A 14953-nucleotide genomic window follows, 5' to 3' on the forward strand; every position below is an offset into this window, starting at 1 on the left:
ATATATAGTTATCACTTTTTAGCAAATTGTACGTGGACTAACAGAATAAATTATACTGTACAAATATGAAAATTATATTGCAAGAACTATATATTGCTACAACTATATATATATATATATATATATATATATATTGTTAAAACATAAAAATTTATTCAGGTCTAATAAAAATAAAAGGTAGTTCAGATCTGTTTTTTCGTTTTTGTTTTGCCTGAGTGGCAGTTTCATACGCCTGAAAAAATATGTTTTGAACACAATAAAAATTAAAAATATGTGTAGCTAGGAATGACAAATCTTTGGAGGAAACAACAGATTATTCATGAAATTGTAGAAAAAACATACAAAAAATGTAAAACCGAGGATCTGATGAATAAGATGAGGCAAAAAGTGACAACTTGATGACAACACCCCACTTTAATGTAAATTAATGTAAAAACTAATATAATTTTAGTAAGTTAGTTTTAAGAAATATATTTTTTATTCCTTTAAATTATAAAATAGTTTAAAAGTCTGGAAAATCTTGCATATACTTTCATATTCAGTGTTTTTTCAAAGCTGGAAGGCACGTCAACACTTCACTTTGCAAAGCGTCTATCCAACAATGTAAGAACAACGATATCAGAGTCTTGGCTCCCTCCTCTGGACGCATATTGCAGTGCAGGCACTAATCATTTTGCAGAAAGAACCAACAGAATCCAGCGTGGAGTGTCAGGGATAAAAGTTTTTTTTGGCTTTTCAACTCAGCCATAATTGTGAAACGACTCAGCAACAGGGATTTGATCCTTGCCCCAGGTTCTCTTTATGCAGCAGATCATCTCCTTGTCCCATCACTTTTTCACTTTTTGTGAGATCCAATCATGACTTTTGAGACAAAGTTGACAATGGCACTTGCCGGCTGCTCAGGGTCATGCTCAGCAAATAGATGGCATACATTTTCAGTTTCACTTTGAGATTTTCTGGCAACAAATCCAAAAATCCTGGAAGGAGGAAAGCAAATGATTAATGCAAAATAAAGGGATTGTGCTTTATTTTTGTTGTTTTGTTTTTTTTCAGTAGTGTATAGTATAAGATAAAAGAGCCTGCAATGTTAGCAAAATTCAAAACAAAAGAAAATCAAAAGAATTTGTGTGTCAAATCACATTAAGAATCGTATTTCTAAATGCCTGCATTAATTATAAACCAACAAATACTGGTGTCAAATACTGGGACTGAATCATACTGTTTAAGGAACCTTTGGCTACTGAGAATTAACCTTTGCTTTCATTTAAATTATTGCATTTATCTTTGTCTTAAAGATTAATTCCTGATATAATAAATTCAAATCATTTAAGAGTGGTTAAAGTGCATGAAGCTCAAAAATGAGAAATAAGAAAACTGTATGAAGGCAAGAAACAAACAACATGGCACATGCTCCTCACAAAGACTTGTCAAGAATTAACTTACTTGGCTGTGGAGACGCTGTCTCTGGTCCACCTGTTTAGGACAGAAACCACGATTGACATCAGGAATCATAGAGATGGATTACAATGAAATTCATCATCTAGCATTGTGTGCTATTTAAATAACCAAGTTGTTACATTTATTCAAGTCTTTACCAAGTCAGGTTAAAATAAATTGCAGCATAAACTCATTCATGGTAAATATTGAGGGAGGGAAATGCATTTTATGATCAAGAATTTATTTTATTCTCTATTATCACTTCTGTAATAAAATATTTTTGTAAGATTATTTACATGCCAGAGTTGAACCCTTAAAATTCCTTCACTCCAGAATAAAATGCTGTTACATATTTATTGGGATAATGATGTATTTGTGCATGCGTAGCTCTGCTACAAGTAGTCTAGCAAGTAGGTTGTCATTAAAATCCAAACAGGCTTACTGTGCCATGAAAAAATAATGTGTCCCTCTAAAAGTTCTGTTTGCAAATTTTAATATCTGACAAATGAATGCAACTTTTTATATGATGATTGATTAATGGTAGAAAGATAACTAATCCAACCTGGCCTTATAACTGCCACCTGAACATAATATCTCCTTTAGGCAAACTTTGAGGCAACAAATGCTATCAACTGTTTCTGACAATAGCCAAAAAAAATCTTACTTCATGGAGGATGTAAAAGAGCAAAAAAAAAATGGATGTTCAATATGACGGCACAGCTTCAAATCATTTCTTTGTTGTATTTTTTTTAGCCGGGTGTGTTTTAGATCACTGAAATGATTTGCAGATATTATCAGCGACTGTTATTAACTTTACTAACTGACGCAGATTTTAGTTATCGTTTGGAGTTCATGGCTGCTGTCAGACTGGTGAAATTACTCACTTCCTTCCCTGTGGGTCCAGAGAACAGAATATAACTGTGTTCACAGTGTAGTGTCTCCTGAAGAACAGCCTGCAGAGTCAAACACAGCAACGCATCAGATTTGATTTGCAGTTTCCTTAATCTGAGTTTCTGTGCATCCTTTACGAAAACCCAAAACTATGAAAATTAAGTACAACTGTAAAAGAAAAATTGATATGTTATCGCATAACACATATAACACTATAAAGTATACCATATTATAATATACTATACTATATATATTTCAAACATTGCAGTCGTACTTAGCAAAAATAATTAATAAATAAATAAACCATTCAGAATTCGCATTTTCAACTATTTAAGTTGCTCTGATTTTTACCCATATTTACAATTATGTGCCATTCAATATGAATGACTACTGAGGGACTACTCAATATTCACTCAGTATTCATACAACTGAAAGATTCAAATAAAAGTTGTAAATCACAAAATAAAATCAAGAAATAGTTAACTTTGGGACAAAACATGGCAAAACCTTTCAGCAACCAAGCCGTTTACTTATTCCTAACTGTGACAATTCGGTTGTCAAACTGTTGCCAATCAAACGCTCACTTCCTCTGGTTGTCTGTGAGCGTTATTCCCTGCGCCGACACTTTGAAGTGGACCACGGTGGAGGGAGGTGGAGGGTCCATGGAGAGGGTCAGTGTGGTCGCCTTCTGGACCGCTTGTTGACCCGTCAGAGACTCCAGCTCCACAGAACCCAGGAACCACACGTTGCACGCTGACACCCGAGAACACATTAAATGAGTGTTTCACCAAACATAGGCACAGATGTCTGTTATTTTAAAATACCATTTTATTATCAGTGAATGTTTTACCTGCACCCTGTTTGAGAAGTTCAGCTGCTGAGTTTGTTGCTGTCTGTGTCGGCGCGTCGTTCAGCTCCTCTAAGGGATCTATTGGACACAAACAGCAATGATGTCACACATGAGTCACAATAAAGCATAAAGGTCAAGAAGAAATAAAATAAACATCATGGAAACTGATTAATTTTATTCTGAAAAGTGTCTTAGGAAATTTTCCAGTCTGTGTGAGAGAATTACTAAAATTATTTCTGGTTTCTGTAAGCAAACAAATCTTTAGTATGTTTGTTAAAATGTGTTAAAAATAAAAGTAGAGCACAGAAGTTATTGTTAAATAAAAAAAAGGAAGCACTCTACAATAACAACACAGACTAAAATGTAATGTAAGTTTTTGACTGAGACAGAGAAGGTAAACTCTCAGCTCCACCTTCAGGATAAATTGTGGATGTTTACCTCTATCAGGCAGGATGAGTTTACAGGGCAGAGCCAGAGGGGTGATGGAGTGCTGACACACCAGAGCTGTGAGGCTTCCTGTCACAGGAGTGAAAAATTCAATGTTACTAAAAAATATAAGGACAGCTGCAATTTGTCTTTACCACCAGCAGAGGGGGGTAGAAAACCATTTCAAAATATTGGGTTTAATCTGTAGCAGTTTTTTTTATTATTATTATTATTATTTATTTAAACAAGTATATAGTGAAGAAAAAAATCTTGGAAAATTATTTTCACCAAAGTACGGCTCATTGGGGCAGCCTTTAAGACGAACTCCTTTGGGTGTACACTCAATCAGGAAGTGCCTCACCAGCTCGCTGGACAGATCTCCCACTGAAAACAAAAACAAAGAACTTAAGAAGAAAATAAAAACTACATTTACAAGTGAAATTTTTATATTAACTTTGATATCTTAGAATATATTTTTTTCAATGTTTAAAATAAAGATTCTCATTACACTAAGAAGCTATAAAAAGTGGAAGCTGCTGGAATTTCCGGGATGAGTTTTCTTTACTTGCCATATTTCTGGAGTATTTTTTTATATTTTCAAACAAAACTGAGTAGAAAGATGAGTCATAGTCTGATGAAGACAAACTTTAATGTTTGGATCACAATTTACACTGGTACGTCGTTGTACAAACACAAAAGATAACCATAGCCACACTCAAACATGGAGGAGGCAGCATCATGCTGTGGATTTCCATTAGATAGGACAGTGTTTTTGTTGTTTTTCTTTGTGTCGAGAAAGATGATATCACAAACAGTTTCAAAGATGAACATGTTTTATTCCAAAACTAAACGCTGTTGTCTAACAAGCGGAAGAGAAAGATTGATTTAAATAAAAGTTATAGAAAAAAAAAACCAGAAGAAAATCCAAGCCAGAGTCCAGAACTAGACCTTACAGAAAATCGGCTGCACCATTTAAAAAGAAGAGATTTCCTCCCAATCTGATGGAGTTTCAAACTGAGAGTGGGTAAATGGTGACAAGTCAGGATCACAAACTGTTGGCTGAATGCTAAAATTTAATCAGAAGATGCTTCAACAAAGCACTAGGTAAGGTGTTGCTAATGCAGCAGCATTTTTTAAATATATGTTTCCCCCTGAACAGATGTTAGTCATACAAGGACATGAATCATATTAAAAGTGAAAAAAAATTTTAAATGGTTCCTCATTATGATTTTTCACATCCAAGATCCGCTATACAAAACCATTACAAAAAATACAAAAAATTACAAAACCATGCATTAGTTCTAAGGTAATCCAATCACCTTTTTTACTGTGGTGTACCACTGACGGAGGAGGCGTGGCCACCTTCATGGCCAGTCCGTACGCCCCGCGAAATGAATGGCTGTCTCTGACGATGAAGGAACCGGGCTCTTTGTCCTTCAGCACCGCGATGGCTAATCAGAAGGTCAACATAGGGAGGAAGCAGTGAAAGGCTACAGTTAAAATCACATTCATACTGAAAGAGGAAGAACAAAAAACTTTACACAGAGGTGTATTATACGCTCACTGGAGGCCACCTGGCTTTCTGCTCCAAGACCAATATTTACCTTGGTCTCTGGAAATGTCGGGCTTGTACCAGAACTTGGACGTGTCCTGAACAAACTTCACAGTGTCCTGCTTACTGCCAGAGTCTGTAGGGCACAAATCAGAGCTTGGCGTTAAGTTTCAGGATGATGATGATGGGTAAAAGTGAGGAGGAAAGATCAGACAGATTCTCAAAGTCTGGACAGGTGGTGAACTGGGATCATTTTAAGTTTGGCACAAATGATCAAACATGTTAAATTGATGGCATTCGGTGTCATTGACACCCTTTTGAAATTTACAGAAAATGTATTTTATGAAGCTTTGCTCTATCTGGGCAGACTTTATTCTTCTTTTTTGTTTTATTTGACTTGACTTTTATTTGACTTTATTTGACATCTCATTCAGTCGCGTGTATCTGCGATCTCGTTCTTTCGGTCACTACCCAAAGTTCGCGACCACAGACAAAGGTAGGAACTTAAATCGACCGGTAAAAGAAGAGCCTCTCGCCTTTCTGCTCAGCTCTCTCTTCACCGCAACAGATTGGGACAGAACTGGCATCACTGTAAATGCTGCACAAATCCAACAATTGATCTCCCTCTTCATTTTTTCCTTATTCGTGAACAAGATCCCAGGATACTTAAAACACCTCTACTTCTGGCTAAAGACTGTGGTCTTGGATTTGGAGGCACTGAGCCTAATCCCAGCCCCTTCACACTCGGCTATGAACTGCTCCAGTGAAAGCTAAAGATTACAGTCAGATAAAACCAATAAAACCAGAAATATTTTTAGGTAAGATTTAAGGGATTGAACAGGTCAGCAAAACTAGGGGATAAAGGTGTACGACTTATCTCTTAGACAAGTAAAAGACAAGAAAAGAAGTGGCAGGACTCTCTCTTCCCCTAACTTATTGTGCTTCGCTCAACTTACATACTTTATTGGAAAACTTATGTTGCTAAAAGTTTTACCTACAAGTACATGGCATCATATGTTTGGAGAACATAGGTATAGGACCTTAAGTAGAGTTTTAATATAATTTGGGTTTAATAAACACAGATCAGAAGAAAAACAAATCAAGCGTGATGCCGAATTGAGACCAAATGAGACTTAATAGTACCTGCTCCGGGTGACGAGGCCCCACTGAGTCCTCTGAATGGATCTGAGGTCAGGGACGACGACAGGGGGATACTGAGGCTGCTGCCGCTGCTCGGGCTGGAGAACCCGCTCAGAGAGGGGGATCGTGAGCCCAGCTCTCCCACCTCACCTGTTCTTCTCTTCTCCGGCAGTAGGGGAGCGATCCCTGCATCTCCCCCAAGATTCAGATTCCCGAGTCCCTCCACAGCTTCCAGCAGGCTGTGCTCCAGGCCGCCGTTTCCCAATAACAACAATGAGGACAAGTCTGTGCTGTCGGTTCCACTGCGGTCCCCCGAGCTCCCTCCCCGGCCCCTCTGAGCGCCCCGTGGGGAACTGTGAGCATTAGGGGAGCTGAGAAGTAGCGGGGGTGTAGACTGGGGAGGATGGGGCGAGTTCAAGGAGTTTGGTGTCCGGTTGTGCCACACAGGAGGTGGAGTGGAGCTGCAAGTAAAGATAAAGATACAACATGGCTCAAAATATTTTTTTCACATAATAATTTAAGAAGCTATCTAAAAATTAGAGAAACCCTTGACACAGATTCTCTGTTTAGGAGGGCTGTAGAAGAAAACAAACTGAGCTTGGTTGTGGGTGCAGTTCTCCGACAAATATTCAGGCTTTAGGTGATAAGAATTTAAAACACACATACAAATAATCCATGCATGCAGAATTGTTACAGCCGTAGTCTGTATTGCCCGTAAAAAGATTCTGATAATAATTAAGCTGTTTTTAATGTCAGGACTTTATTTTATATTTTAAGCTTCCTCTTATGACTGTGCACAGCATAAAAGTATTGTGTCAAACCCGTTTGAGTTGAATGACCTACACATGGAAACAACCGCATTGTCTCAGGTGAGACATGTGAAGCTGCAGAGGCCAAAGGTTCACAGACGCATCTGAAAACTACAACTTTCTGTTGAAGCTGCAGATCATAATCAGCTGTATGAATCAACGGGGCCAACGAGCTCTGTGTCAACAACCTGGACTACTGCTGGTCCAGGAATGGTGAAGCCTGTTTATAACCATAAGTCATGGTTTTATTTTGCAGCGTGGGTGGTAATAACACTCCTATATTTGTTTTTTTTTTGCTGAGATAAAAAGACATATTTGAATAGCAGTTGAAGCAGCTGAAAGAATCCGGCTTTTGTTTGAGGCGGATTCTACCTTGAGGTATGCGAGATTAACAATCAAATATCAATGCGAAAGATATCAAAGCACAAAGGTCATCGCTGCATCAGAGGGTGCTGAACTCCAATTGTGAAGGAATGCTGGGACAAAATATTTGGTAAGCTATTATGTTTCAAATGCATTTACATCATGTCATGGATTGTATCTGTGCATGCCGGTAACATATTTGCTCAGTCGGATGAACTCTGTCTGAACTCTATGCCCACGCTTGATGTAAATTTTACTGACTTAGATGCTAAAGCTCAAAAAGAGCGGTGAGAACATCATGATGACACAGAGAAGAGAGAGGAAAGTGTTTTGGTAAATAATGCAATGACAATTGTTGTCATTGCATTATTGTGCAGTACTAAATAAGAACAAGTTGCTAAATAAACTACTACATGATTAACAAAGACTAAAAAGTTACATTTATAAGCAGTCCTTAAAACTGGCTATATCTGTCTTTGTCAACCTTACATGTATTTTATTTTTTCCTTCTTATACTTCATTTACTCAATGTTTTTTTTTGTGTGTGTTTGTTTTTTTCTCAATCTAACTAGTCAGGGTCCATCTAAGCACCATAAGATAACCACTGTTGCAAGAGGCTATTGTCAAAATTTGACTATTCCTGTTTTAAATTCTAGTCCTTGGTGCATGTGAATGCTACAACGGTGTATATTCATCACCACATTCTGGATTGTTTACTATTTTCCAACCCTTATCGGTCTGCATCTCCTTTCTGGATAAATCACAAAATAAATGTTCACTTTATGACTCAGAAACGTCTTCTTATTTTGAAGACCTTCACCTGTCTGTGTGTTGGAGGGGGCTGCTAGTTGACACTGAGCTCATGGAGCCAAAGATCCTCTGTGTGACGGGCACATCCGATCGGAACAGATCTCCGTCTGCGGAACCACCAGAGTGGTTCATGCCATCCAGGAAACTTCTGGGTTCTGAGCAAGAGGACAAATAGAAAGCAGAATCAATTTAATACTTTAGACATCTAAACAAAAAAAACTAGTTTATTTTTGGATTACAGTTGGAGAAAATCAAAACACATTTGTCATGTTTTACAGTACAAACTTCTCGCTCATAAGGGACATAAGCAGCAACGAATAGCTTCATTTTTCAGATCTGCCGTTGAATTCAGCAGATCCTGCATTGCAAGATGTGCTTTTGTACGAAGCAGAAGCTGAACTGGTGCGCGGCTGTCAGGACATACATGCAAACATGACGTCCTGATTGTGTCATTCCGCAAACACACAGACGAGCCTCCTCAAGCTAAAGAACAGGATCGTGAAGCACCATGAGTCACGGGGAAAACAGTCATTCATTATAAAGGGCTTGTTGTTTGGCCTGCTGAGCCTCCTCACTTCAGCCCCTCCTCCCTCCTGACTTCTGCTCCGTGTCTCTACTGCAGTGCAGGAGGTGCAGGAGTTAGCTCGCTGCCAGCTGTGTTAACTGAACAGGCAACATCATTTCGAGGGGATTTCATAATAACACTAACACTGAATGCACATAATGCAAATCCAAATAATGCTCTTGTGTACTTAGTATGTATAAACATTGCATGCACACGTGGAAAGTAATGGTATAAAGTAGATTCAAACACTTTGTGCTTTAGATTTTAGTGTTAGTTAGGATTCTTTGGTCGTCAAATTCCAGTCCTTCAGCAGAACAGCGTGGTATGATGGCAAGTCAGATATTTCATTCAACCGAAACATTTTGAGGTTATTTGCATAAGCTGCCTGTTTTAGTAGTTCATTGCATTTTTATGATTTTTTGAAACTACAGTTAGTTACATTTTGTTTGATTTTTCTACTTGTAAATGATCTAACCACAAATTGCAACTCAGCTATGCCTTCAAATTGATGACCTAGCTTAAGTGAAATAAAAAAGATACTTTAACAAATGAATGAAAATGAATTATTTAATTTATGACTAATTAGTCTTTTTATTATTCATTGGAATACTGTAAATTAAAATAAAGAATGGATTTTATATAAATCCCCGGATACATCACATGGCTTATGGCTTGTATGCAACTTGGAAAGTTGTTGATGTTGATGCTTGGAGGAAACACATTAAACCAAAGGGGAGGAGAGCATCACAATTCCTCAAACATTCCCACAGTCTCTGTCACTTTTTTCCCTCTTGGGATTGCTCCTGGAAAGCAGCGGAGCTTCTTCTTTTTTCTGAGTTCCCATGGATCATTTTCCTCACTGGTGTTTGTTACTTCTGCTGCTTATTCTCTGCCAAATGACATTTCTACCAAACCTGCTGCCTCAGTGATGAGCAAATAACTTATAACACAAGGTGTCAGTGCCATCTTGCAGCATAGACCATGTATTATTTTCTTTTTCTAAATGTACTGGGTAATCTGTAGAACGACTTAAGATTTGATGCACACGGACACTCCCCAATGTGATCAATCTAGAGCCTCAAACACTTGCAGCTGAGCAGCAGTTTTGGAAGTCTGAATATATACTGTATATGTGGATCCCAAACTTTTTAGTCTTTTTTGTTAAAAAAAAAAAGCATTGTTTTTAGTCCACTCGACAATTATGCAATACTTTATGTTGGTTGTTCACATAAAATATAAGACAAGTTTCTTACTGAATGAAAACTTGTGCAAGCGATTCTACATTTAAGTTTTGTTAATGGAGTAAGCTGAAAAATTTGCAAAAGTTCTATTTCTTCTAAATCATCCGATTTAGTTATTTTAACTGCACATTAAATGCATAGCAATATTCAGAAATAAAACCGTTTCACATCCACAACAAGAACCCCAGTATTGAAACTGCACAGATTTCTCTTCACTTTGAGTGAGCACAAAGCCTCTCTTCAGTTTACGGTCAACTTATGAAAAACCTTTTCCAGATGACACTGACCCATGTGGGCTCGTCTGCCAACCACCAGCAGCAACAGCCCCAGCCCACAACACATCCACATACTTTCTACATCGCAGAGTGATGGTACCGTGGCTCTGACTACAAAAGGGGGCATACCTTCACGCTCGCCATGAAGATAGTTACTATTTATCAAAAGAGAAGGTCATCTGGGGATCTTCGCATCTGATCACACTTCTTGTTGAACAAAAAGAGAAGTGAATTAAATAATGGCATACAATAAGCCAATAATACATGAGCAGCGACACTGGGCAAACAGCCCACAGACCACAGGAATGTGGGTACAAGCACTTGCACTCGCACTGAGGCTAAAACTGAGCCCGCATGACCATCTTACAGCTGTTTATATCTGTCACATTAAAAAAGTGAATGTTTAAAGAAGAGAATCAAAACAAAAGAGGGGAAAATCAGCTACTGCTTCCCAAACACACTTGTGCTATATATCTAAACTTCTGTCCTTAGCAAAAAAAAAAGAAAACAAGTGAGTTTTTGCAAAAGCTGCTTAGAAGTGAAAAAATATCCATGACAAAAGGCCTGAGGCCAGGGTGAGCAGTTCCAGACCTGAAGGGCCACAACCATCTTTAATGGTTGTTGTTGATTTAAAATGAATTAGTCATTAGTAAGCACCTGCAGAACATGGAGGCATGTTGAGGGCACACTTCAAGAAGGACAAGGTGGTTCTACTGGTGTCTATTTAATGTTAGCTATGAGCTCTGTGATGTACAGAATGGGAGGTTTATCCACTAAAAGAGGGAGCAAACAAAAGCAACACTGAAAGTTGCATAATACATTCAACATAATGAAGACTTAAAGGAAACTGTGTGTTTAGAGAGAGGAGTAAGTTGGTAAGTTAAGAACCAAATAATTTATCTGCAGGTTTTGAATAGTCTGTCCTGAAAAGGACAGGACTGCTTGTAATTCATGATTTATTGTTTAACAACAGACCAAAGTGTTGAATTTCCACAACTCTCCCACACATTCCTGATTTATTCAGGAATTCCAGTCATTCAATAGCGGGCTGTTTTATTCTTCTCCAGAAAAAAAAAAGACTTATCAGAGAAGTATAAGCAGGAGAAGCAGCTTCAGATAAGTTATGTTCTCTGAAGAGAGAACATAATCATTTCTGTAGTGCTGTTAAGACTCAACAACACAAAGGAAGGAAGGAAGGAAGGAAGGAAGGAAGGAAGGAAGGAAGGAAGGAAGGAAGGAAGGAAGGAACTGGGTTTTGAAAAGATGCTTAGAAGTGAAAGAATCACTTCTAAGTGAAAGAATCACTTCTAAGGAAGGAAGGAAGGAACAAAGGTTACAAGAGAGTACATTAAAGAAATGAAGGGAGAAGAGACATTGAAGAAAAGCGCAAAGGACAGAATGATGAAAGAAAAGGTATAGAGGGCACAATTAACAATTGAAGAAGGGAGGACAGAAGAAAGGAAAATGGAAGGAAAGACTCAAAGAAGAACAACACCATTTAGATAACAAGATGCAGAATAAAATCTGGAAATAAAAATTATTTTCATGGTCTAATTTTGTTTTCCATGCAATTACAAGCCTAGAAAGTATTTCAATCCAATTCCATACGTTTTCCAAAATGTCGAAGCAACCTGTAGCATTAGATATAAAATACCAGTAACAAGAACAAGCAAAATAGATCTGCAAGCGATCCGAGTCACCTGAAATCTCTCCATCGCCAGATGTATAGAGGCACAAATAGAGGAAGAAGGTGCTTCAGCTGGATCACTTCAGCTAGAGAGACTAGATGTCCATGCCTAAAGAAAATGAAAACCCGATTCCAGGTCTCAAAATTGCAGCTGGGAAAAACATTTCGCATATAAAAATAACCAACTTGGAATATCGGGCATTGATTGCACTGATTCATCGGAAAAAGACATTTCTGTTGACCTGCATTCCTCACTATAAATGGCTCTGACTATTTAAAAGTAACACAAGACATTAAACCCAAAAATTAAAGCAAGATGTGTTTTTACTTCTTCTGTAAGAACAGCTAAACTACGAATATCTGCATGAAAACGTCGTGCCTTTGATTGGCTGTGACATCTCTGTCGGTAGCCTTCACCACAGTAAGCACCCCAACGAAAACAAGAAAGGCTTTTTCAAAGCAATCAAGGTCAGTAGAGCAGAAATAAAAAGGGGGGGAAACGGCCCCTCTTTGTTAACCACTAATACATCAGCTCACGATGGAGGCCAAAATAAGCCCTTAACAGGATGAGATCATGAACGCAGCAGTGGAACAAACCACCTCATCCTACCAGCAAATATGAGATGTCAGACAGGCTGCAGACGGTGCTATCCAGGAGAATGCAGACTGAGGTAAGTGGGTTTTTTTTCTTTTTTAATGTGTACAAAACAGATGTAAAAAAAAAACAAAAAAAACTGGTTCTTAAAAATATTGTAAAATGCTAGGAAAAGGTGTAAAATTACAGTTGTTTGAAGATGCCAGAGGCCTGTGTACCTACTTCTCCAGGCAATTTCTCAAGGACAAACAGCACAGAAAAATAAATACAATAAGCAGATAAATGTCTGAAAATACCAATTTCACTGAGAAATCATAGCTTTAACAGGCAGCCCAATAAACTTTTAAGCTTTTTGCCACTCATGTGGGCGTGTACATACCAAGAGATGCAGTCATGATGGTGACAGCCCCAGAAGTTATCCCGTTACTGGCCAGTTGTTTCAAAACTTCCAGGGTGTCTCACCTTCCTGTTGCTTTTTCTGCTGCCACCCGTTGGGAATGAATTCTTCCCTTTTTACCCCGAGCGTCCTCCTCCTTACTCAGCACTGCCTTTTAAAAGCCAGCCTGAGCTCCACTCGCAGAAGAGATCTTAAGTTTTTGAAGCCGGGATAGGTTTTTTCTCCCATCCACAACTCCTTTCATCCCCCAGATGGAAAAATAAGCCCCCCATTTGTTCTTGCAGTGTTGTGACGCCACTCGACTTCTGGGTTTGTATGGAGGGAGGGACAGAAAGAGGGAGGCGGGGAGGAGGTGTATGGAATTTCTTCCTCCTCCTCTCTTCCTCCATCCCTCCCTCTGTTTTACTGACCACTGAGCATTGTTCCTGCTGGGTCACTGCGAGAGTTTTCCCCCAATCAGAGCGGATTCCAGCGGGGTCAGGGGTGACATGTGGCCTTTTATGGAGCAGCGACAGCGACAGGAGGTGGTGGGGTTCGTAGGGCTTCAAAAAGGCCCCTCTGTCCAGGCATGTGTGTCCACTCCCACCATCTGCTCTCCACAGACACGGAGGACAAAGGCATGCAGACACTTTGACACTGACTCCTGCCATGCGTCTTGTCTTCGCATGTCATAAATTAAAGAGAGGAGCTGGAGATGAATTGAGTTATGCTGTGTTTAGTTTAGTTTTTAGTGAAAGCATGTGCCTCCTTTTAACCTTGGTGTCACAGGAAACGAGCTGACATGGATGTCAACATGTTGCATCTGTTCCTAGAGTTATAAAAATAGTCACCAGCATGTTTACATTTCTGGAGAGAAACTGAAATCAGTTGGAAAACACACTGGAAGATGGAGAAGTGAGGAGCAGTAGCCTAAATATGCTTCCTGAGGTTACCTTTAATGTTTTTGCTTACCCTGTGACACTCAAATCCAAGTTGCAAGCAGAATTAGCTGCCTTATTCTGTCAAGAAATTAAGAAAATAAAAAGTTCGAATGACATTTAAAGTTGTTCGTTGGAGCAAAATGATTAGCTGTAAGAGGACAAGTTTTGGAACGCTTTTATTTATGATTAATTAATTTTCCCATAACAATTCAGAGAAGATTCTTGCATTAGTAAGATTGCTCTACCGCCTTCCCTTTTCTCTACTCAACCTGGGAGCTTTAACTACCAAGACATGCCAAGCTATGAACATAGAAAGGAACCTTACACAGTTTTTTATTGGCTCCCTGGTACCAGATTATGACTCAGAGAATTAACATTTTAAATCCTCCACCTTTGATGGAACTCTGTCATTCAGCCTTTGTTTCCAGTAGAAGAGATGACGTATCCAAGTACCCTGGGACCCTTAAAGATAGGGTATACAGTTTTCCAGGCATGCCTCACTTAAAGAAGACACTAAGACAGACAAAGCACATGCTGGAGAGATTAAATAACCCTTATGTCATAGGAATTCCAAGACTGAACTGAAGAGTATAGTTGGACAGAGGGGCGTCCCTCTTTGATATGTATGTTTTCTTTGCACTCTAACCAAAAAGAGGTGAAAGACACTGGATGAATGGGCTGTTTAATTTTATTCCTAGCTTTTTGGTGAATTTGCTCCTCCTCAAGGGACAACGAGATGAGGAGCTCGGTCATCCGAGAGGGACTCAGAGTAGAGCCGCTGCTCCTCCATGTCGAGAGGAGCCAGTTGAGGTGGCTCGGACATCTGGTAAGGATGCCTCCTGGACGCCGCCCTGGTGGGGTGTTCCGGGCACGTCCCACAAGGAGGAGGCCCCGGGGAAGACCCAGGACACGCTGGAGGGACTATGTCTCTCAGCTGGCCTGGGAACGCCTTGGGGTTCCCCCGGAGGAGCTGGAAGAAGTGGCTGGGGAGAGGG

General features: G+C 39.2%; 1 protein-coding gene across 2 annotated transcripts in view; it reads right to left on the reverse strand.

The window, feature by feature from the left end:
* Window positions 1–320: 320 nt before the first annotated feature.
* Window positions 321–14953, reverse strand: part of tns3.2 (tensin 3, tandem duplicate 2) — a 42671-nt gene continuing 28038 nt past the window's right edge. For both annotated transcript variants that reach the window (XM_007540820.2, XM_016664898.1), the window contains exons 17-27: window positions 8289–8433; window positions 6300–6757; window positions 5209–5292; window positions 4924–5055; window positions 3893–3988; window positions 3617–3694; window positions 3179–3256; window positions 2913–3081; window positions 2322–2390; window positions 1444–1473; window positions 321–977 (exon numbers count right to left, since the gene is read on the reverse strand). In XM_007540820.2, coding sequence (XP_007540882.1) covers window positions 836–977; window positions 1444–1473; window positions 2322–2390; window positions 2913–3081; window positions 3179–3256; window positions 3617–3694; window positions 3893–3988; window positions 4924–5055; window positions 5209–5292; window positions 6300–6757; window positions 8289–8433 — 1481 coding nt within the window. In that variant the 3' untranslated portion in view covers window positions 321–835. The remainder of the gene's footprint in view (window positions 978–1443; window positions 1474–2321; window positions 2391–2912; window positions 3082–3178; window positions 3257–3616; window positions 3695–3892; window positions 3989–4923; window positions 5056–5208; window positions 5293–6299; window positions 6758–8288; window positions 8434–14953) is intronic.

The sequence above is a fragment of the Poecilia formosa genome, unplaced genomic scaffold (assembly GCF_000485575.1).
Source record: "Poecilia formosa unplaced genomic scaffold, Poecilia_formosa-5.1.2 Scaffold10, whole genome shotgun sequence".
Lineage (NCBI taxonomy): Eukaryota > Metazoa > Chordata > Actinopteri > Cyprinodontiformes > Poeciliidae > Poecilia > Poecilia formosa.